This window comes from Aptenodytes forsteri, unplaced genomic scaffold (assembly GCF_000699145.1).
Source record: "Aptenodytes forsteri isolate BGI_AS27 unplaced genomic scaffold, ASM69914v1 Scaffold14, whole genome shotgun sequence".
NCBI lineage: Eukaryota > Metazoa > Chordata > Aves > Sphenisciformes > Spheniscidae > Aptenodytes > Aptenodytes forsteri.
Genome location: NW_008794457.1, coordinates 54,535 through 74,985, shown reverse-complemented (window position 1 = coordinate 74,985; position 20,451 = coordinate 54,535). Strand labels below are relative to the sequence as shown.

Here is a 20,451-nt window from a genome sequence, read left to right as displayed (position 1 = left end):
CACCCCATGGCCCAGCAGAGAAAGATGCTGTGAAGCACAGGGGTCCGTTGGCCACTGCGGCTGGCTGAGGGGTGATGAGGCTGAGGTCTGGGATGCCTGGTTCAACCCAGGTGCTGAGAGCAGCCTGTGGGCACATGCTGCCATCCTGGGAATTTAGGGTTGGGGGCAAACGTGGATCTCTGGATGAGGGTGGTGCTAACAAGACCCTGGTTCAACCCCTTTGAGATGCCAGCACTGCTCCCAAGGCCCATGGCTGGTGGTTACAGGGACAGCCAAGAAATCCCTTTCCAGGGCTAGCCTAGGTCTCCTGCCAGCTGGTCCCCAGGACCTCCAGGGCAGAGGTTGTCTCCGAGATCCCAGCACTCAAATCCCAACCCTCCTGCAACATCTTCCATGTACCCCTCTTGGCGTAGGAGAACCTGAGCCTCACACGTCCTACAAGAAACCTCAGTTTTCCCACGCTGACAAGTAAATAGCACTGAAATGCAGGATGAAGCAGCATCAGGCCCTGACTCATGCACGCCATCTTTGCAATGGAGATATGAAATGTTTTGCCTGGACTCTTCTGGCAGAAATGCCCAGCAGGGAAGGGGAGTGAGTGATAGCCTGGACACCAGACCAGACCACAGCCCTACCCCTGGGGAGCAGCCCGAGTCCTCCCAGGTGAGCATCACATGGGGCTGGTTTGATGGGGAACCAAGCCCATGGAGGGGAGGTGATGGGGTCCTCAGCAGTTTCCCCATGGGGATGTTGTGGTAAAGGCCAGTTCTGGGTTTTGAATGGCATGTCCTGTGCAGTTGCCTCAGGCAACTTGGGAGTGGAGGCTGTTACATCCCTAACTGTGGAAAAAATGAATTAAAGTGATCCTAAAGAAGTACAGAGGAAGGAACAGTGGCAGGGTGGGCTTGCCCAGCTTGGAGGCAAGTGGGAATCAGCTCTTGCTCTAGGGGCAGGCTGGGGCCCTCTCTCCTCGCTGGACCAGCTGTCCGAGTTCAGGACACAGCCTTGCTTCATACCCTGCCGCCTTGGGAGCCCCTGGCTCCTTTAGAAACCTGAGCACCATTTCAAGGGTGGTGGGCAAACCTCCACAGACTGGCTGCCCTGCAGAGCTGGTGGCCCCTGATGATGCAGGATCACAGCCAAGGCAGAGGGAGGCACCGCCAGCATCCACACCTCATGCAGAAGATGAAGGTCCTGCATCTTCTTCCCACCCCCACCCCCATGGCAGTGTTCACAGCCCCTGGGTTTGCCTGACCCAAACAGCCACACCACAACCTCCTGCTCTACCCCAAATAGCTGCCACCTTATACCCCCAGCATCAATATGTGGGGGGTCATCGCCACCCCAGCCATGGCCTCCACTCCTGGGTGATCCTTCAGACACCATGGCTATCACCATCCTCACTCCCTGGCAACCCCAGACCTGCTGTGGGGACCTTCATTGCACAGGTCCCCCTTATCCTGGGACCACCTGGACCCCTTGACCATGACCATCCTATGCTCAGGGGAACCTGCACCCCCGCACTCCAGAGGACCCCCAGGTCCCTTGTCATCCTTATTCTTGTTCCTGGATGCTCACAGGCCCTTTGGCCTGTGACCCCACTCCCCAGGACTCCCTAGACCCCTTGGACATAATGGCTCTGTTCCAGGTATCCCTGTTGCACAGGTCCCCTCTTGTTCTGGGATCCTCCCCAGGCACCTTGATCATTGCCATCCCCTGCTCTTGGGGACCGCCAGACCCCCTGGGCATGGCCCCATACCTGGGCCTTGCCAAGGCTCCTACTGTCCCCTGCTCCTGGGACCCCACGACCACAGGGACCCCCTGGACCCATTGGCCATCATGGTCCAGCTCTGGGACCTCCATGGTTCCCTACAGGGTGATGTGTGCCACCCCCACTGGCAGCGCTCCATCTCCCGTGTAACCCCCCCCGGCAGCGCTCCATCTCCCGTGTAACCCCCCCCGGCAGCGCTCCATCTCCCGTGTAACCCCCCCCGGCAGCGCTCCATCTCCCGTGTAACCCCCCCCGGCAGCGCTCCATCTCCCGTGTAACCCCCCCCGGCAGCGCTCCATCTCCCGTGTAACCCCCCCCGGCAGCGCTCCATCTCCCGTGTAACCCCCCCCGGCAGCGCTCCATCTCCCGTGTAACCCCCCCCGGCAGCGCTCCATCTCCCGTGTAACCCCCCCCGGCAGCGCTCCATCTCCCGTGTAACCCCCCCCGGCAGCGCTCCATCTCCCGTGTAACCCCCCCCGGCAGCGCTCCATCTCCCGTGTAACCCCCCCCGGCAGCGCTCCATCTCCCGTGTAACCCCCCCCGGCAGCGCTCCATCTCCCGTGTAACCCCCCCCGGCAGCGCTCCATCTCCCGTGTAACCCCCCCCGGCAGCGCTCCATCTCCCGTGTAACCCCCCCCGGCAGCGCTCCATCTCCCGTGTAACCCCCCCCGGCAGCGCTCCATCTCCCGTGTAACCCCCCCCGGCAGCGCTCCATCTCCCGTGTAACCCCCCCCGGCAGCGCTCCATCTCCCGTGTAACCTGAGTCGGCAGCCTCCTGGTACGGGGGTCCGCCAAGCAGACAGCCGGGGTGTGTGGGGGGTGCCTGTGGGACTGCTGGAACATCCCTGCAGTGCCCGCTCCTCCGCCAGCCTCCCCTGGGAGTCTCCCCGCTGCCTGGGCGCCCCGAGGATGGGGCTGGGGCTGGGGAGGAGGTTGCTCGTAGCGACAGCCACTGCGAGACAGCCTGTGTCCCCGCAGAGCCCCCCGCTGCCCCCTGAGCCCAGGATGCTCAGCCCCTGCACCGGTGGCACCAGATCCCCCGGGCTGCCTGCTCCTGCGCTCCCCAGTTGGACCACACCATTAGGCTGGTTTGTGGGGGCTGCTGGGGTGCAGATCTCTGCCCCCCCATGGGAGCAGAGCAAGCTGTGGGTGTTCATCCTGCACCGGTGGAGCAGGAAGTGGCCCAGGCTGTGTCGTACTGAGGTTTTTCTCCACCCCATCGCGGCTCCTCAGGGGTTCTGCTTGGGGGGGGGGGAAATGCTGTGGGCACGCTTCTGTGTCTCAGACTGGGCTGCAGGTTCCCTTCCTCCCTCTCCCTGCCTCGCTGGAGGTTGCCTTGGCTTCGCTGCCTGGCACGGGCCAGACCTCGCTCCTCCGGATTTGCCTCCCCGTCTGTTGTGCACTGCTTGGTTAGCCCAGAGGATCCGTGCCAACGTCCCATGGGTGCCATGTCCGTGCCAGGGCAGGACGCAAGTGGTCAATGGCAAGACTCCCGTGGGGCTGGTCCAAGGGACCCCTGCCTTCTGACCAGACACACTGCCCAGCGTTAAACCCATCCCACAGCCTCATGATGATGATGATGATGATGATGATGATGATGATAATAGTGTATTTCCTTGCCACGAGCTGGTTCTCCTCCAATAAGCCAACACTGGGCTGCAGATCCCTGGGGAAGGTAAGCCAACGTGGCTGTTTCCGTCCCTGTCTATATATGCAGTGCCAGGGCCCTGGCAGGGCAGAGCATTAGTCCCAAACAGAGCACTAATGTCGTGCTGGGTTTGGGACTGATCTGGGATTAGGGAGGAGGCGTGTCCCAGCTGTGCCCAGGAAATGGTGGCACCGCACTGGGAAGGCAGAGTGGGAGCAGAGATGGGTGCACTTGGGGCAGCACCCTGGGGATGGGTGCTGTTGGGGAGCATTGGGGTGAGCTGGAGGGAAAAGGGCTCGTCGCCAGCCACATTGCCCCGGCATGCGATGGGAGCCAAGTTGTTTCGGCTAGGAGACCTGGAGCCGTGGCTTCCTCACCAGTCCTCTGCGGTGATGGTGGCCCAGCCAGGCTGGGGGACACTGCCCACAGCCCCACTGCTGCGCTGGCAGGAGCAGGGACGAGGGTACCTGTGGCATGGCATGGCATGGGAAGCAGAGCACCCTCGGGAAGCTGGCAGCATGGCTGTGATCCTGCTCGCACGCTCTTGCACCCATGGGACTGCCCGACGTACAGATCCCTCCTCTGTTCCCGCACTCAGCACCACTTTAGGTGACTGTCCATCCGCACTGAGGATGCTGGTTGGTGCAGGGCTCTGCCACGTCCCTTGTGAGCCAGCTTTCCCCCCACCATGCGAGCAAGGTCACGGGGCCTTTCCTCATTGCTCGGCCACCCTCCCTCCCATATTAGCTGGAGGCTTTAATTAATAAAGGCATTCACCATACGCTAAGTGCTGTTCCCAGCCGCCCTGGGGTTGCAGTCACACGGTGGGTTGGCGCGGTCAGTGTGGGACGCTCCTGCTCTCTTCCAGACCCAGCTACCGGTGAGGCTGATTTTCCTCCCATTTTTTAACCCTGGGATCGTGCCCCAGGGGATCGCGGGGTTGCTCGGTCGGTGGCTCTGCAGGCTGCATCATCTCAGCTGTGCTGGTGGGCTGCAGGTGAGGGCTGTCCCCTTGCACAAAGCCATTTCCCCAGCAGCAGCCCTGCCTGGAGCAGAATGCCCCAGACGTGTGCCTCTTCATGGGGCTGTCGGCACCTCTCCGCGCTGGGGTTTTGCACGGCCCCTGGCCTGGTGGGACCCTCCATGCAGGGAGTGACGTGGAGACCCCTGGCACTCGGCGCCCTGGGACTCCCAGGAGGCTTTGCGGTGGTGTTTCTCCCTCCAAACAGTTCTGGTTTGTTGGATGGCTCCCAAGGAGCAAAGCAAAGTGCGGTGTCTGCAGAAAGCAGCCAGGTGGCACAGCCTGCTTGGTTTTTGAATGGAAAACCCGGTCGGATGAGCAAAAGCTGGCTTTAGAGGGGAGTTTATGACCAGCTCCCGTATTCCTGGTGGCCTTGCAATGCTCGTGGCATTGCTTGGCCTTTCCACATCGCCAACCTGGGCTGACCCAGGTTTGAAGGTGGACAAAGCGTGGAGCAGGCTTGGCCAAGGCTGTGGATGGAGCGGGGTCCGTGTCTGCTGCAGTGCTAGCATGGTCCCATATCATCCCCGGTATCCCTGGGGAGATTGCAAAAGGTGGGTAGCCACTGTGGGACTGGTGCTGGCCCCTTTGGAGCAGCAACAACTTGTCCAAAGGCTTGGCCTTGGGGAATGGGTGGAAACAGAGGCTGCGAAGGCAAACGCCTGAGGTCCGGATCCTGCCTGAGCGCAGATAATCCCTTTGCACTGGGACCTTCTAGTTACCCACCCCATCTTTACACAGGAGAGCTTGGATTGTCCCCCGTGTCCCCCATGTCTGTCACCTTCCATGTGCAGCCATCTGCTGGGGGTGCAGGCATCCCCTTGCTCCCCTCTGCTTTCGAAGCTGGGCTTGTGCCTGGGGGTGTTTTTGGAGATGCTGGCATTGGGGGGGGTATGAAATCCTGGTGCCCTGGTCAGCAGCATCCAGTCTCACACCTCTGCTGAGTGGTGGCTCCACGGTGAAGTCTGTCCCTGCAAGCCCCGGGGCTGAGCTGCCAGCTGGCCGGCACCTGCTTCACAGGCACGGAGAAGAGTTTGGGAGTAAAGGCTTCACATTTGGTTTTCTCCCATCATTGCAATACAAACTTCAGGCTGTCCCTCTGCTCCCCTGCTGCTCGGAGCATCCCTCTGCCTCCCAGCACGTCTGAGAAACATCACCCCTTGTTCTGGCTGTGCAGGGACATCTCCCTCTGTCCCACCCATTTCTGTCTGCAGCCTAAAACCAGCCAAAATGTTCGATTTTCTCTCTCTGACCAATGCTGGAAGCTGGGGTGGGAACTGGGATGTTCTTGCCCCGGGTTGAGTGCTTACAGGGGCGACCAGCATGGACAAACCAGGTTGGTCTCCCAGTCTGCCTAAGACCATGCCCTGGAGACAGGTCTGTCCTTAACTGGGAGAACTGGACCTGGGTGGGAGCTGGGAGCCTCCTCCAGGCACTGCCTGCCCTGTGCCTGCTTCCAGCTCCCAGCGGAGGGGCTTGCTGCGGCCCCCGGACAAGCTGAAGCACCAAGTCCCCATGGTAGATGGGTTAGAGTGAAGCTGATTTGTGTCCCCTCCCTATGGGCAGGGAGACCTGGGAGGCTCTGGGGGCCTGGGGCGAAGGGGACTGCGACAGGTCCCCATGGGTGCTGACATCTCCCTCGCCCTGGGCAGGGCTGCTGCTGCAGGAGATGACCATGGCAGGGCTGCACGAGCTACGCTTCACTGAGGAGAAGCCGCTGCTGCGGGGCCAGGATGCTGAGCTGGTGAGTCCGGTGACCGCACTGGCTCCGGCTCCTGCACGTGGGGTGCCAGGACGTGGGTGCTTAAGTAGCAGCTTGGGGGGGTGTGTGTGCTGGTATTGGGTGCACGTGTGTGCATGTGTGTTGGTATTCAGTGCATGTGTGCGTGCAGATGTGTGCTGGTATCAATGCACATGCATTGGTGAGCATGGGTTTTGGTTTGGTGTGATGATGTATATGTGTGAAGATGTTGCACAGAACATGCTAATACACACTTGTGTGTGTGCACATGTGCAGGGAGTGCATGCACATGTGTGCGGGTATTGTAGATGTGCGTGTATGTGTGCACATGTGTGAGCATTGTGTCCCCCGGCAGCCACTGCTGCCCTGGGGAGTGGGTCCTTGTGGTGTCAGGGGGCTTCGTGATTTGGGTGGGAGGAGGGTGCTGCGGGAGTCAGGGGACACGGGGGGGATGTCTCTGTCCCTAACGGCTCCTTCTCTCCCCAGGAGAACTCAGATGTCTTCCTCTCCACTGTGGACACAGACTGGAAGGTAGGACCAGCCATGGGGGGTGTCCCCCACACCCTGGGGTCCCAACATGGGACAGCAGCCTGCGGCTGGGGAAGGCTGCGGGGCGCTGAGCGGACCCAGGGGTGTTGCTGTTCCCCCCTTCCACGGGGACGCAGTGCCTGGTCGGTGTCTGTGCATGGGGCTGCACGTCCATCGCGGTCCCTGGCAGGAGGGGATGGGGAGGTCGCTGCCAGGCATGCTCTGTGCTGGCGCTTGGATGTGGCTGGCGGGTACTTGGTGACTGGCTGGGGACAAAACCTCTTTAAAACAGGCAATTTCTTCTCAGGAGGGCTGAGCTGCTTTTCCAGGCCCTCTACCATTGCCATGGCAATGGTTTCCTGGGCAATGCCAGCTCCCTGCTTACATAAGGATGTTTGAAAGCCTCTTTCTTTTTTGGAGGGCTGGGGCATTGCCCCCTGTACCACCCACCTCTCTCGGAGAGCAGGGCCCCTCTGCTCCCCTGGCTGGCACCTGCCTGCCTTGTACGGCTGTTTCGCCTCTTCGGAGGAGCCCCACAACGTGGCCTCGGGGCTTGCAGGGGCTCAGCTCGTGCCTGGCTCCCCCGTGTTGGTCTTCATCACTCACACCTCTGCCCAAGCTCATCCTGCACCAGGCTCCCCCTGCAGAGACTGGGGTGCCGGTAGACGGGGAGTGAGGGTAGCAGGGCTGCCGGACCCCAGCTTGCTGCCTGTCCCTCTCCCAAAGCATCCCCCCTCCCAGGGGACACCAGTGACCAAATTCAGGTTTTATGTTGCTGCTTTGCCAGTGGCTGGGACTGCCGGGAGGGTCGGCTTGGGTGGTGCTGGCTAAGCCCTGCCAGGTCCGGCACTGAAACAGCAGCACCTGCAAAGATAAAATAAATCTGGATTTCATTCATCCTGGGAGAGGGGCAGGGGAGCCCAGGTCCCCGTTCTGGCAGACCCAAAGTGGTGCCCAGGCTTTTGCGGCTGGCCCGCTTGGTCTCCATCATCTGTGCGGGTGGCAGGGTGCAGCAGGGTGGGGAGCAAGGACTTTTGTCAGGATGCTGGGCAGTGGCTGCTGTGGTTCACACAACAGGAGATTTCTGGTGGCCCTCTTGGAGGCCACAAAATTACTCAAAAATGGCAGTGGTGGAAAAGAAATGCCGCCCTTCCCAGCAGCTCCAAAGCTGGCAAGATGCTGGGGCCGGGAGTGGCAGGGTGTGTGGGTCTGGGCTGCTCCTTGCTCTGCTTGCTCAGGGTCCCTGTTGACCACTGCAGGGGAAACCAAACCTCCTGGTGTCACCGAAGTGAGAGTGAGGAGGGAGAGGGAGGCAGCAGTGTCAGGCTGCCCGGAGGTCCCGGTAGCGCCACGGGCACCAGTATGGCTCTCACTCAGCTGTGCTGGGGCAGGTCTTGGTTGGCATGCAGGGGATGTTAAAGAGCAATGACTCTCCCAGGACAATCTTTGCATGCCGGTATTTCAGGGATTGGCCCACGGTGACACTGAACCGTGTCCCCAGTGGTGCCCAGGTGGACGGCAAAGCCGGTATTTCAGGGATTGGCCCACGGTGACACTGAACCGTGTCCCCAGTGGTGCCCAGGTGGGTCCGGACGGCAAATGTCACAGCGATGCGCCTGCATACCCTTGGTACCTAAAAAAATGAACTGGGCAAGGATCAAGGTGGCTTTCCCCAAGCCAGCCAGGCCCTGCGCCCTCTTGGTTCTCCTCCAAGAGCCTCAGTGTGGGGATGGGATGAGCTTCCCAGGCTTTGCTGGGGCAACCCCCTCCTTTCCCCCACCCCGGCACTTTGCGGGTTGGTTCCCTGCAAAGGCTGGGGGCTGCCTGCCCTTCCTTGGGGAGATCTTACCCCATTTTCTAGGCTCACCTCCTTGGGGTAATTCAATCCAGCCCCCAGCTTAGCTCTTCACTGTCCCTCTGCTCCTCCCCAGAGCCAGTCACTGCTCCCTTGCTGAGATGCTCTGGCCTGGTCGGGGTAGTGGGGGGGGGAGCAGGGATCCCCCACTGCTGCTGCCAGCAGAAGTAAAGCCCTTGGGGCTACTGGCATAAGCCAAGGTGCAGGGAGGGCAGGTGCCTCTGCCCTGGGACCTGGGTGCCCTGGCCCTGCTGGAGGTTTGGGCCACCTGCCAGGCAGATGGGCTAGTAGCCAATGGGGTGGCAATGCCATTCAGGCGGAGTCAGCCTTGCTCAGCCCTCCCATCTCCGTGCCGCCCTTTTGCATTCATGCCTTACTTCACCTCGGCTTTTCCACCCCTTCTCCCCCCTGTTTTGCCACCTTCTGTCTTTTTTTGCCTGCTCATGCCCCTCTGCATCTCTTGCTTTTTCCCGGAGGCTGTGGCTGCTCGTGCTTTTTGGCTCCACAGGCAGCAGGGCTTTGGAAAGCAAAAATGGCACCCGGGCCCATGAACGGCTTTGTACTTGTGCCAGGAACCACCTAGGAGCTGGGCTTCCCCCTCACACATGGTCCTTTGTTAGCAGAGATGCATCTCTCCGGGCTTGGGTCTGAGCTTTCTGCAACACAAAGCAGTGCAGAGGAAAGCCTCTTTGGTGGAGGCAAGGTGGATGCTGTCCCGCTGCCTGTATGTCTGTCTGTCCTTTCTCCCACATCCAGACACCCTGGTTGCCCCAGCTCTGACTTGTTTGCAGGACACTGCTTCACACCCCGCCAGCTCTGGGTGATCATTTGTCCAGGTCAGGGAAAGGGCTCTCCCCAGGGAAAAGTGGCTCAGCCCTGTTATTAGACATCAGAGACTCCACAGGAACAAGCCTGCTGGGTGAAGCCGAGGACACAGGACGGGGAAACCCGTGCATGGGCTGGTGATGGCAGCTGAAGCCCCTCTGCCCATGGCTGTGGTGCATGCCAGGTCTTGGTGGGAGAAAGCTGTGGCAAGCTGCTGGGGTGGGGATGATGCAGAGGTGATGGCAGGCTCCAGCTGGCACGGAGCATCCCTGTGGTGTGCATCCCCACTGGATGCTGCCCTGGTCCGGCACTGGCATGTGGCTCACCAGCCCCTTTGGGCAGGTGCTGGAGGGACCGTGGGACTCTTTCTCCATCCATGATTGCCCAGCTTTGTGCTGGCACAGCTCGGGTGCCGGTTGTGCTGAGCCAGGCAGTGGTGCTGGGCTGGGCAGGAACAGTCAGGGTGCAGGGGGATGGCACCCAGAGCCTGCCGGGAGGTTTTGGGGCCATGGCGGCATGAGGCCATATGTGGGTGCAAGCTGCAGGCAGACGACTCGCACTCTCGTGAAGCCTCGTTGGAATCAGGGCAGAAACCATCTGCCTGGGCACACGTGCACACGGGAATACACACGCGTGTGTGTGCACACACAACACGTGTTGACCCAGGGACAGGATTTGACCCCTTGGCGCTGCTGGGTTGTCTTTCCTCCTGCCTTATTTACCTGTCACCGGCAATGTCCAGGTTGGGGCTAAATCCTGCAGATTCCCCTGCGTGTCAGCATCCCACAGCAGGCGGGATGACTGTGCTGCTGGGTAAGGTAACACAGGTATCCAGGCAGTGTTCACGTGTGTACATGCTTGTGCCCCTCCGTGCACATGTGCACAAGGTTCTGCGTGTGTGCAGGTCGTTGTGCATCCATGGGCATGAGTGATGGCCGTGGCATACATGCTAAGCACACAGGAGAAGGATGCAGCAGGCGTGCTCCTTATATGCATGTAACGATGCACATACATGCACAGGAACATGTACCGACACAGACACACAGGGGCCAGCCCTGTGTGGGTATGTGCAAGCATTTTGTGGGGTGCATGTGCTTCAGCATGGCTCATTGTATCTATTTTTCTAAAGTTTGCATGCACAGACATGTAGGGGGACACGGTTTTGCCTGGCCCCTGTGTGTCTGTGTTGGTGCATGTTTCTGTGCTTGTATGTGCATGGTCACGTGCATATGCGGAGCATGCCTGCTGCATCCTTCTCCTGTGTGCTTAGCGTGTACCCATGTTCACTCATGGGTGTGCTTCCTGGTGCGTGTGTGTTGCTGCAGGGCCGTGGTCTGGGCGGCTGGAGGCTCGAGCATGATTCTGCATGTTTGCGTGGGGCTGGAGCCGCGTGTGTGTGCGCGATGGGTGCGGGCGAGCATTGCTGGGCTCTGTTGTGATGATGCTGTCTGTGTTGCAAGGGGTGTGAGTGCAACCCTGTCCAGGCACCCCTGCCTGTCTCGGTCTGCTGAAGGAGGGAAGATGGAGCAGGTACCGCATGGTGCCAGGCATTTTTTCTTCATAAACAAGGGTATTTGGGGCCAATTGGAGCATGAATAATTCCCGCAGCAGCCAATGGCTGAGTGCTGGCTCCATCGCAGCACTCACCCGCAATGGAGGCCAAACCTGCTGGGGCTGCGCGTCGTGTCGAGGGGGAAGGGAGAGGGAGGGCTTAGCGCAGGGCTGGGGCTCCGCTATAAATCGAGGCGAGGGGCTGAGCCAGTGCAGAGCTCTGCTTCGCCCCAGCCCGCTGCACCGCTGTGCCCCACGCCAGGACCCCGTGCTCGGCCCACCCTGCCCTCGCATCCTCATCCACCTGGTTCCTCACCATGCCTGAGTGCTGGGACGGGGTAGGTACCACCGTTCCCGTGCTCGCTGCCCTACCTTCCCAGGGAGTTTTGCCCCAGTACCTTCCCTGCTCACCCAGGCTGGACCTTTGCACACAGCAGGGCTTGGCGTGGGCCAGGCAGGTGTTGGTGCGGGGGGGGGGCCTGCTGCTGGGGAGCCCTTCCTTCCCCCAGCCCCACTGCCGCATCCCTGACATGCCGCAGGTTTCGGGGACGCATTGTCCTTGAGCATGTCCTCCCCGAGCCCGGTGGAGATGCTGTGCTGAGGCTGAGGGTGAGTAAGCACAGCTGCAGCGGCTGCAGGCTGCGCTGGGACTGACTGCTGGTGGGGGGGGCACGCTGCCCCTTCCCCACCCCCAGAGTTGTAGAGGGAGAGGGTCTCATGCTGTTTTGAAGCAATCCCTCGGATGCTTTCCAGCCTCTGCAGTGATGGCAACACCCGATGGCATCAGGCTGGTGCAGAGGTGGGCTGAGCGAGGTGGGAGCACTGCAGCAGCGAGTGGGTAACCTGGGCGGGGTGGGCTCTCTCAGGCACCTATGGGTGCTGTGACCCCCGCACCCCTCCTTGCTGGGACGATGGGTTGTCAGTGTCGTCCCCCCCCTTGCTGCCTGCATCCCTAGCCTCTCCCCTGCAGCGAGCATCCCTGCGGTAAAGGGCAGGGCTGTGGTATCCAGCGATGCTGCAGAGGCTGCACCACAGGCAGGGATGTGCCTGGCTCGGCGGGTGGGGCGGTGCAGGTAGCAGTGCTGGGGAAGCAGCTGCCACCTTGGGCATGTGATTTTGGGGTGGGATTGCAGGCTGAGCTGTTGGGGCTGTGATGGGGACTGTGGACATGGGGATGGCAAGGAGGCAGCCTTGTGCCCAGGATCAGACCACATGAATGCCTCCTGCTCTGTGACCTTGGGCCAGGCCCTTCCTCTGCCTCAGTTTCCCCATCCATTGTTGCGGGGGGATATCCCCGCTCATCGCCTGCTGCCTGATGCAGCCCCAGGGAGTGGAGGGACAGCTGTGGATGAGGGCTGGGGTTGGGGTACCCTTGGGGAGCCGAGTGTTGTCTCCACAGAGCCCTTGAGCTGCCCTTGGGCGCTGCGTCCCCCCTGGGGACAGCGAATCTTGGTGAGGGGAGGCACTGCAGTGAGGAGACCCTGTCCTCAGGCAGTTCCTCTCACCTGAGGCCCATGTCCTTCAGAGTCCTTGGCGGTGTGTAACCCACGGGAGTGTCTGCGTACCCGCTCCCCTCCCACCAGCCCATCCATGGGGCTGCCAGTACCCGCAGTGAGGACTGCGCCAGTTGGGCAGCCTGCCAGCATCCCCTGCCTGCCCCTGCTCAGCGCGTGATGCTCCTGCACCCACCAGATCCCGGCTTCAAGGTCACTGCCAGTGGGCTGGCTGGCAGGCATGGGCATCTGGAGGGGACCTCTGGTCCCTCATCCCCAGGTGATGCCTTGGCCAGCACCTGGGCTCGCAGCCTCAGTTTCCCTTGCTGGCTGGGGACGATGGCCGTGAAGGCGACGCTGGAGCCCTCCCAGCCAGGGAAACTGAGGCATGGGGCAGTCCTGGTCTCTGTATGGGGGCACAGCCATTTCAGACCAAGAGATTTTAAAGTTACTTTAGCTGTCATTTTGGGATCAGGCTGCAGTGTTTCCCGGGGTGGTGTTTGGGGTCTGACCTCTGCCTGTTTGTCCCAGGCACAGTGAATCCAGGCCAACCGGGCCATGCTGTGATCCCCCACCCTGTTGCCAAAACTCCCTCAGTCTCAGGCCCTCGAAGATCTCCTGTCCCATCCTGTGGGCCACCTGTCCCGTCCCAAGATCCTCCTCTCCCAAGCCCTCTTGGATCATCCCATCCCATCCCATCCCATCCCATCCCATCCCATCCCATCCCATCCCTTCCCATCCCAAACCTCTATCCCTTGATTCCATTCTGTGATCCCATCCCATGATACACCTGTCCAATCCTAAATCCTATTATCCTATCCCAGGTCCTCCCCTCCCCTTCCCTTCCCTTCCCGAACCACTGGAGGCTGGGAGCATTTGTATGTGATTTGTCCTGCCTTCTGCCACCACCAGGACGCCCAGAGCTGGGGGTTTTCCTAGGATGGCTGTTCCTCTTTCCCTTGTGCTCCCATGGGACCCAGCTGCCCGGGGAAGCAGTAGTGAAGGGTGGGATGGTGGGGCAGGAAAGGATGTCTTGGGGCAGGCAGGCGTCACCCCATCTCTCCTCTTCCCCCAGGAACATGACATTGAGACCCCCTACGGGCTGCTGCACGTGGTCATCCGGGGATCACCCAAGGGGAATCGCCCGGCCATCCTGACGTACCACGATGTGGGCCTCAACCGTGAGTGCTGGTCCCTGGGCCATGGGGCGCAGGGGCAGGCGGGAGTGAGCCTGGGGCTGCACGGGGTGCCAGTTCATCAGCCAAAGCCCCTGGCTCAGCTCCTTTGCCTCCTCCCACTGAGGGTCCCCAGGCTGCATTGGGTCTCCCCAGGCATCTGAAAGCACCAGGAGGGTTTGGATGCTCAGCCAAACAAATAGCCCGGGCCAGGCACAGCCAGGAGTGCTTGGCCACCCGGGTGCTGGCTGTCCGCCCGCCCCACTCCAGGCAGGGACGGGACGTGGGGGATGCCGGGTTGGTCCCTACCGCCACCGCTGGCCTGTTGGTATTCAGAGCATGGACCCGGCTGGCGGCAGGGTGTAGTGGGGGCCGAAGGAGACGGGGGAATAGCAGGAAAGGAGTGACCCCGAGCCAGGGCTCTGGATGTGGGGATGCTGCTCTCTCTGTAAGCCTGAAGCCTGGGACCGCACGCCAGACTCCTGCCCCAGGCTGTGCCCCCCGGCTGAGCCGGGATGCCCAGTGCTCTGTGAGCGGGGAGAAGCATCTCCCCCTCTGCTGGCGGCTGAGGCTGAGTCACCGGCATGCTACGTGAGCTACCTCGCCATCACTCTTGTGTCCAGGGATGCATCATGTTGGTTGCGATGGACCTTACAACCTGCCTCGCCCCCACATTTTGGGAGGGATGTCCCGGCACTGATGCCATGGGGCAGGACCCATCCAAGCCCCAGCGACGGCTGTATCCTGCTGCAACAGTGGTGGCCTGTCCACAGCAGTGCTGGGGCTGTTTTTTGACTGTTTCCAAGCAGGGAGATTTGCAGCCATTTCTCAAATCCCGTTTGCTTGAGCCCTTTCTAGCGATTTTGCATAGGGCCGACAATACCCCGGGCTGCTAATCCCGCTGCCCACCGGGTGGTCCTGCAGCTCTGGGCTTCCCATCCCCCAGTCCCATCCCTCCAAGCAGATGAGACTCACCCCAAACTCCTCATCCTCCTGGCTGTGTCCGTCCATCCTCATGCCTTCCAACACCAGTAGGGCTGCAGCCGTTGCTAACAGTGGCCATGGTCTCTGCTGTGGGAATGAGGAGCCTGGAGGGAAGGGGATGGGAGGGCTTTGGTGGCATGTCACCTCCTGGTTGAAGTGCAGTGGGAGGGCAGGTGACCTCTCTCCATGCTCCCCTGGCCCACCCGGCCCCCCGTGCTGGGGCGTTTGGTCTCTGATCCCTGCCTGCCCTTTGACAGACAAGCTTTGCTTCAACACCTTCTTCAACTACGAGGACATGCAGGAGATCACGAAGCACTTTGTGGTGTGCCATGTGGATGCGCCGGGCCAGCAGGCAGGAGCCTCGCAATTCCCTCAGGGGTAGGTGCCAGCTACGGGGGCTCGCTATGCCCACCGGGATGTCACCTCCCTGCCCGCTGGGTTGTAACTGCCTGGGCAGTCGTGCCTTGCCTGCGGGTCTCTCCAAACCATGACAAAGCCCGTGGCAGCCTACTGACCCAGGGTGGGCAATCGGGTGGTTTGTGGGTGGGTAGCATTTCCCTGCCCACTTCAGGCAGCCCAGCTGCCCTGTCCCAGCCTTCCTGCTCTGCGCGGGTCCCATAACCACTGTCCTGTGCCTCCCTGTGCTGCAGGTACCAGTACCCATCCATGGACCAGCTGGCTGCCATGTTACCCAGTGTGGTGCAGCATTTTGGGTGAGTCGGCTTCTCCTCCACAGCTGCTGGCTGAGAGTGCTGGCCAGGGAGATGGGCAAGAGGCAAGGGTTTGAGGCTGGGGGAGCTGACCCTGTAAGCTGGCACCCTGCATGTCTTCTTGTGTCCCATGCTGTGGGTGGAGGGGTGCCCCAGGGAACCCGTGGCTGGAGCCCACCATCCCCCCATACGCACCTCTCCGCTTTCCAGGTTCAAGTACGTGATCGGGATCGGTGTTGGGGCAGGAGCCTACGTGCTGGCCAAGTTTGCGGTGAGCCTGGGGCTGGGATGGGCTGACCCTGAGTTGCCCGTACCTGCTGTCAGCCTGGGGCATGGGGAAGAGCAGGAGCTGACACCCCCAGGCAGGCTGTGCGCCCAGGCGAAGGCTCCTGGAGGAACAGGGGGGCTGGGATGGCAGTGCCATGGCCATGGTGGCCGGGCAGTCTTGCCACAGGTCTCACATCACTCCCAGGACAGGGCTATGTCAGCCCCGTGCAATGCCTGTGCAGTGGACAGTGGTGCTGGTGGGGGGCTGCCCTGGGTGCATTTCCCCTTCCCGCCGAGCATCGCCCCTCTTGCTCACTGCAGCTCATCTTCCCCGACCTGGTTGAAGGACTGGTCCTCATGAACATTGACCCCAATGGCAAAGGCTGGATTGACTGGGCAGCTGCCAAGGTGGGCAGGGCCCCGACCCCCCCTCCCGGGCCTGGTGGCTCCCTGGGGCAGGAGCCAGCCACGGCAGTGCTGTAACTCCTTGTGCTCCCTCCACAGCTCTCTGGCCTCACCAGCACGCTGCCGGACACTGTCCTGTCCCACCTGTTCAGCCAGGTAAGGGCTGCGCATCCTGCCGGCCCCTTCCACCGGCCCCCTACCCAGCATCCCAGCCAGGTCACCCAGGCTGTGCCCTGCCCTGCCTGCCAGGTGCCACAGTGCCGCTGGACCTGCCCCATGCCCAGGGATGGGGTTGGTCAAGCCCTGCCTGTATCCCTCCTGCCTGATCCGGGGCTTAGCCTTGACGAGTGTGCGACTCATGCCCACATCCTGCCTGGGTGTGCTGCCTGCAGCACCGCTGTGCCCAGCTGCATTGGCCATCCTCCCCCTCTGCCCCGCTGGCCAGCATGGCATTGGCAGGCCTGGGGCAGCAGGGTGTCTCCGTGGCACCCGGCAGCACCTGCCCTGATCTCCGTCCTCTGCCGGCACAGGAAGAGCTGGTGAACAACACGGAGCTGGTGCAGAGTTACCGGCAGCAGATCGGCAGCATGGTGAACCAGTTCAACCTCCAGCTCTTCCTCAACATGTACAACAGGTGAGCACCCCGGGCAGCCCTGCCAGCAGGCTGCCCCCCTGTCTGCACCAGGGCGAGGGGCTGTGGTGCTGGTGGGTGGCCCTGAGGGCACCATGGGAACCCTGACCCCTGTTGGGTGTTGCCATCACCCTCTGGCGCAGGCAGGCAGGCAGGCCAAAGCTGGCCGCCGGTGCTGGCCAGGGATGTGGGAGTGATGGTACCTGTGCCAGAGCCTTGCCATGTCCCAGAGCCCATGGCCATGGGTGCATGTCCCCTGGTCTCCTCCTGCGCTGGGTGCTGGCACAGGCCTGGGGAAGGGGGCAGAGATGCTGTCCCATGCGTGCAGGGGGTTGGGAGCCTTGCTACTCCGCTGGGTGCTGCATCCTGCGGTGCAGGCTCTGCTTGGGTCATGGCAGAGATGGCCGTGGGTTCCTCCATCTACAGGGTGCTGGGACAGCGGGGCTGGGTGCTGCTTCCCAGAGCTGGCAGTGCCCCAGCTCTTGCGCTATGGCATTGGTGGTAGCACCTGCCCATGGGCTCACACTGGCCCTCTTTCTCCTCCATCAGCCGCAGGGACCTGGACATCAACCGGCCTGGGACTGTGCCCAATGCCAAGACGCTGCGGTAAGAGTCGCGCCGGCATGGCATGGGGTGTCCCAGGGCAGTGGAGTCCACCCAGGCCAAGCCCTGACTGTGCCCCTTCCTCCTCTCACTTCCAGCTGCCCTGTGATGCTGGTGGTCGGAGACAATGCGCCTGCTGAAGAGGGGGTGGTGAGTGATAGGGTAGTGCCTGTGGGGTGGCACGCAGATGGTGCCCATGTGTGGGCACGCTCATGTTCGTTGCCTGTTCAGACACGTGTGAGCTCCCGTGTGCGGGAGCGTGCTCATGTGCAAACCTACCTGCTTGTGTGGGCACACGTGCACGTGCATCTGTGCCTGGTTGCCACACCTGGAAAACCTCCCCTTCCTCATATGCCCAGACATGCTCACAACGTGCACACTCGGATGTGCTGGCACACAAGCACACGCCCTGCTTGGCTATAAGCACCCAAACAGCTGCTAGCACATGCATGTGCTTGCACACATCCCCATGGTTGTCCACACTTGCACAATCAGCCACAGGAACTGTGCAGGTGGCCACATTTGTACATAATGTGTAACTGCATGCACGTGTATATCTATGCATATGCACAGGAGCACACGTGTGACACACAGGATGCCTCACCAGCCCCCCTACACTCCCTTTCCAGCCCCCACCCTTGCCCAGACACTGCCTGGCAGGAGGAAGGTCCCCCCTGTCCCATGGCAAGGGATGGTGGTTCTGTGAGCTCAGGGCTCGCCTAGTGCCCTGTCTCCACCTGGCTGGGGTGGGATGTGCCAGCTGGGGTGCCATGCGCCAGTGGCGGTGCCCGTGGGCAACTTCTGCCAGGCTCAGGGCACCCCAGGGTGCTAATATCATTCCTCTCGCCTGCAGGTGGAGTGTAACTCCAAGCTGGATCCCACCAACACCACCTTCCTGAAGGTAGGTGGGTGGCAGGGGGCAGCCAGGCAGTCCCTGCTGCCCATGAAGTGTCCCATTGCCCTCTGCCCCAGGGTTGCAGGGTGTCCCCATCTCCCCCTTCCAGGTCCGTCCTGGCCATGGGGCTGGGGGTGGGTGGGGAAAGCAGGGTGGCCCCAGCAGTGACATCCTGCCAGCAGGTACCAGGGGACAGGGTGGGTGGCAAAGGCACCCTCCCAAACTAAGCAGGACCTTCTCTCTGCAGATGGCTGACTCCGGTGGGCTGCCCCAGGTCACACAGGTGAGCCCCCACAATTTCCCCAGTTAACTGGGTATACTGGGCCCTGAGACATGCACTGGTGCTGTCCCTGGCTAGCAGGGAATGGGCTCAGGTGGACATAGGGGTCTTGCACAGGAGCTGCCAGAAGTGGCTCAGGGCTGAGCGGGGATCTCAGCCCCGGTGCTGCCTCAACTCAGCCTGCTCTCTCCCCACAGCCCGGCAAGCTGACCGAAGCCTTCAAGTACTTCCTGCAAGGCATGGGCTACAGTGAGTGCCAGGGCTGGGCACGGGGCTGGCGCGTGCTTATGTGTGCACATGTGTGTGTGCCTGCGTGCGCGTATGCTGACCCTGCCGCAGGAGAGGAGCCTGGCACCCCCGCGTGCCCATCCTGATGGAGAGCTGCATGTGCGTCTGTGGCATTGTATGTCTATCCATGTGTTCGTAGGGGCATGGGGAGTACATACATGTGTGGAGAGGGTCTCTGTGCATGCATGCACACTTATGTGTGTATGGGCATGCACAAGGAGGGGCTGTGTGTGTGCACACAGACGTGCAGAGTCCATGTGCACAAGACTGCATGGGTGTGTGTATAGGTCCATGAGCACATGTGTGTATGTGTGTGTGTGCAGGTCTGTGTGCATATCTGTGTGTGCACGCGTGTGAAGGTCCATGTACACACACGTGTGTGTTTGCAGGTCCATGTGCACATGCATGTGTGTCTGTGTGTGTGCAGGTTTGTGTGCACACGTGCAGGTCCGTGTGCATGCACACATGGGGCTGGGCAGGGGCTCCTGGCCCCACGGAGCAGCCAACACGGCTGACACTCTCTCTCTGCCCTCCCTGCCCTTCTCCTACTCCACTCCTGCCAGTCGCCCACCTGAAGGATCGAAGGCTGAGTGGAGGCACAGGTACCGCTCAGTGCTGCTCGGCCCGTGCCTGCTGCTGCATGGTGCCCACCTGGCCTGTGCCCTTGAGCTGCCTGGGCACCTTTGGGAGCAGCCTGGGTGCGGGGCTGGCCCTTCCCAGCCAGGTGCCCTCTGCCTCACTCCGCTTTGCCTGAGATGGCACCCTGAGCCAGGGCTGGGGGCTGAGAAATGGCATTTGGAGAAGTCCCCCCTATGCAGGCAGTCTCGGCAATGTGCCCACTGTGGCCTTCTCCAGCCGGCCAGGAGCTGTGCCTGCTGGGCGTCCTGGCTGGAGGAGGGTGTCACCTTCCCTGCACACCCTAGGGGGCCGGGATAGCTCCCATCCCTGCTCACCCCTTCCCCGGAGCGTGGCGGCCAGGGGTCCCCACTGCTTCATGCCCAATGGTCGCATGCCCGGGAGATGTGCCCGGTGTGCAGCCTGCCCCAGGGAGCCCCATCCCTGCCCTGCTGTCCCTTGCCAGCCTAGAGCTGTTGTCACAGCACCGCATGCTGCAAGCTTGTGCCCGGGGTCATTCGCACTGGGGAGTGGGACCGGCAGCTTTGCTTGTGTGAGGCAATGTCGGCTCAGGCCCTGCTGGCTTTCGGAGGGAGCTGAGCACCCCGGCCGTTTCTCTGTGCCCGTGCAGTGCCATCCGCCAGCATGACCCGCCTGGCACGCTCCCGCACGGCCTCCCTCACCAGCGCCAGCTCGGTGGATGGCACCCGCCCACGTGCCTGCACCCACTCGGAGAGCACCGAGGCCATGGGGCAGATCAACCACACCATGGAGGTATCGTGCTGAGGTCCACGCCTGCCGCCGACGTCTCCTCCAGAGCCATCTCCCATCCGTCAGCATCCCGCCAGCACCCACCTGCCCCGTGGACGTCCTCCACCAGGGCCCTCGCTCCCTCGGGGTCGATTTGTCTTCTTTGCCGTTGGCCTCATCCCCTTGTCTGGTACCAGAGAAGGAGAGGGGCTTTGCTTTACTGCCTCCCAGCTCCGGCTCCTGGCTTCGCCCAGCAGTCACACATGGTTCTGCATCAGTCCTCACCCTCCCTAGCATCGGCTTGGCCCTGGCCTGGGAGGGTGGGTGGCAGGGGGATGGGGCCAGGATGGGGGAGCAGGGGCAGGGTGGCGAGATGGGGACAGGATGGTGGGATGGGGCAGGACAGCAGGCTGTG

The 20,451-nt window shown here is 61.8% G+C and overlaps 1 protein-coding gene across 3 annotated transcripts; it reads left to right on the top strand.

Moving 5' to 3' along the window:
* Positions 1 to 6,091: 6,091 nt before the first annotated feature.
* Positions 6,092 to 20,072, top strand: NDRG4 (NDRG family member 4). Of its 3 annotated transcripts, none has more exons than XM_009290729.2 (15): positions 6,092 to 6,184; positions 6,668 to 6,712; positions 13,509 to 13,614; positions 14,850 to 14,970; positions 15,243 to 15,305; positions 15,513 to 15,573; positions 15,891 to 15,977; positions 16,074 to 16,130; positions 16,505 to 16,608; positions 17,155 to 17,211; positions 17,307 to 17,358; positions 18,062 to 18,109; positions 18,351 to 18,386; positions 18,581 to 18,632; positions 19,918 to 20,072. In XM_009290729.2, the coding sequence occupies exons 1-15, from the start codon at positions 6,110 to 6,112 to the stop codon at positions 20,070 to 20,072; spliced, it is 1,119 nt and encodes a 372-aa protein (XP_009289004.1). In that variant the 5' UTR covers positions 6,092 to 6,109. The 3 variants fall into 3 exon arrangements, with proteins under 3 accessions (XP_009289004.1, XP_009289006.1, XP_009289005.1); XM_009290731.2 differs by lacking the exons at positions 6,092 to 6,184; positions 6,668 to 6,712 and adding exons at positions 11,258 to 11,278; positions 19,235 to 19,273; XM_009290730.2 differs by lacking the exons at positions 6,092 to 6,184; positions 6,668 to 6,712 and adding an exon at positions 11,258 to 11,278.
* The last annotated feature ends 379 nt before the right edge of the window (positions 20,073 to 20,451 follow it).

Excerpts from the sequence above, each read along its gene's own strand:
- NDRG4 (XM_009290729.2), top strand. The coding sequence starts at position 6,110 with ATGACCATGGCAGGGCTGCACGAGCTACGCTTCACTGAGGAGAAGCCG. Across the intron at positions 14,971-15,242 it reads GCCTCGCAATTCCCTCAGGG|GTACCAGTACCCATCCATGG; the intron begins GTAGGTGCCAGC and ends CCTGTGCTGCAG. Across the intron at positions 15,574-15,890 it reads ACGTGCTGGCCAAGTTTGCG|CTCATCTTCCCCGACCTGGT; the intron begins GTGAGCCTGGGG and ends TGCTCACTGCAG.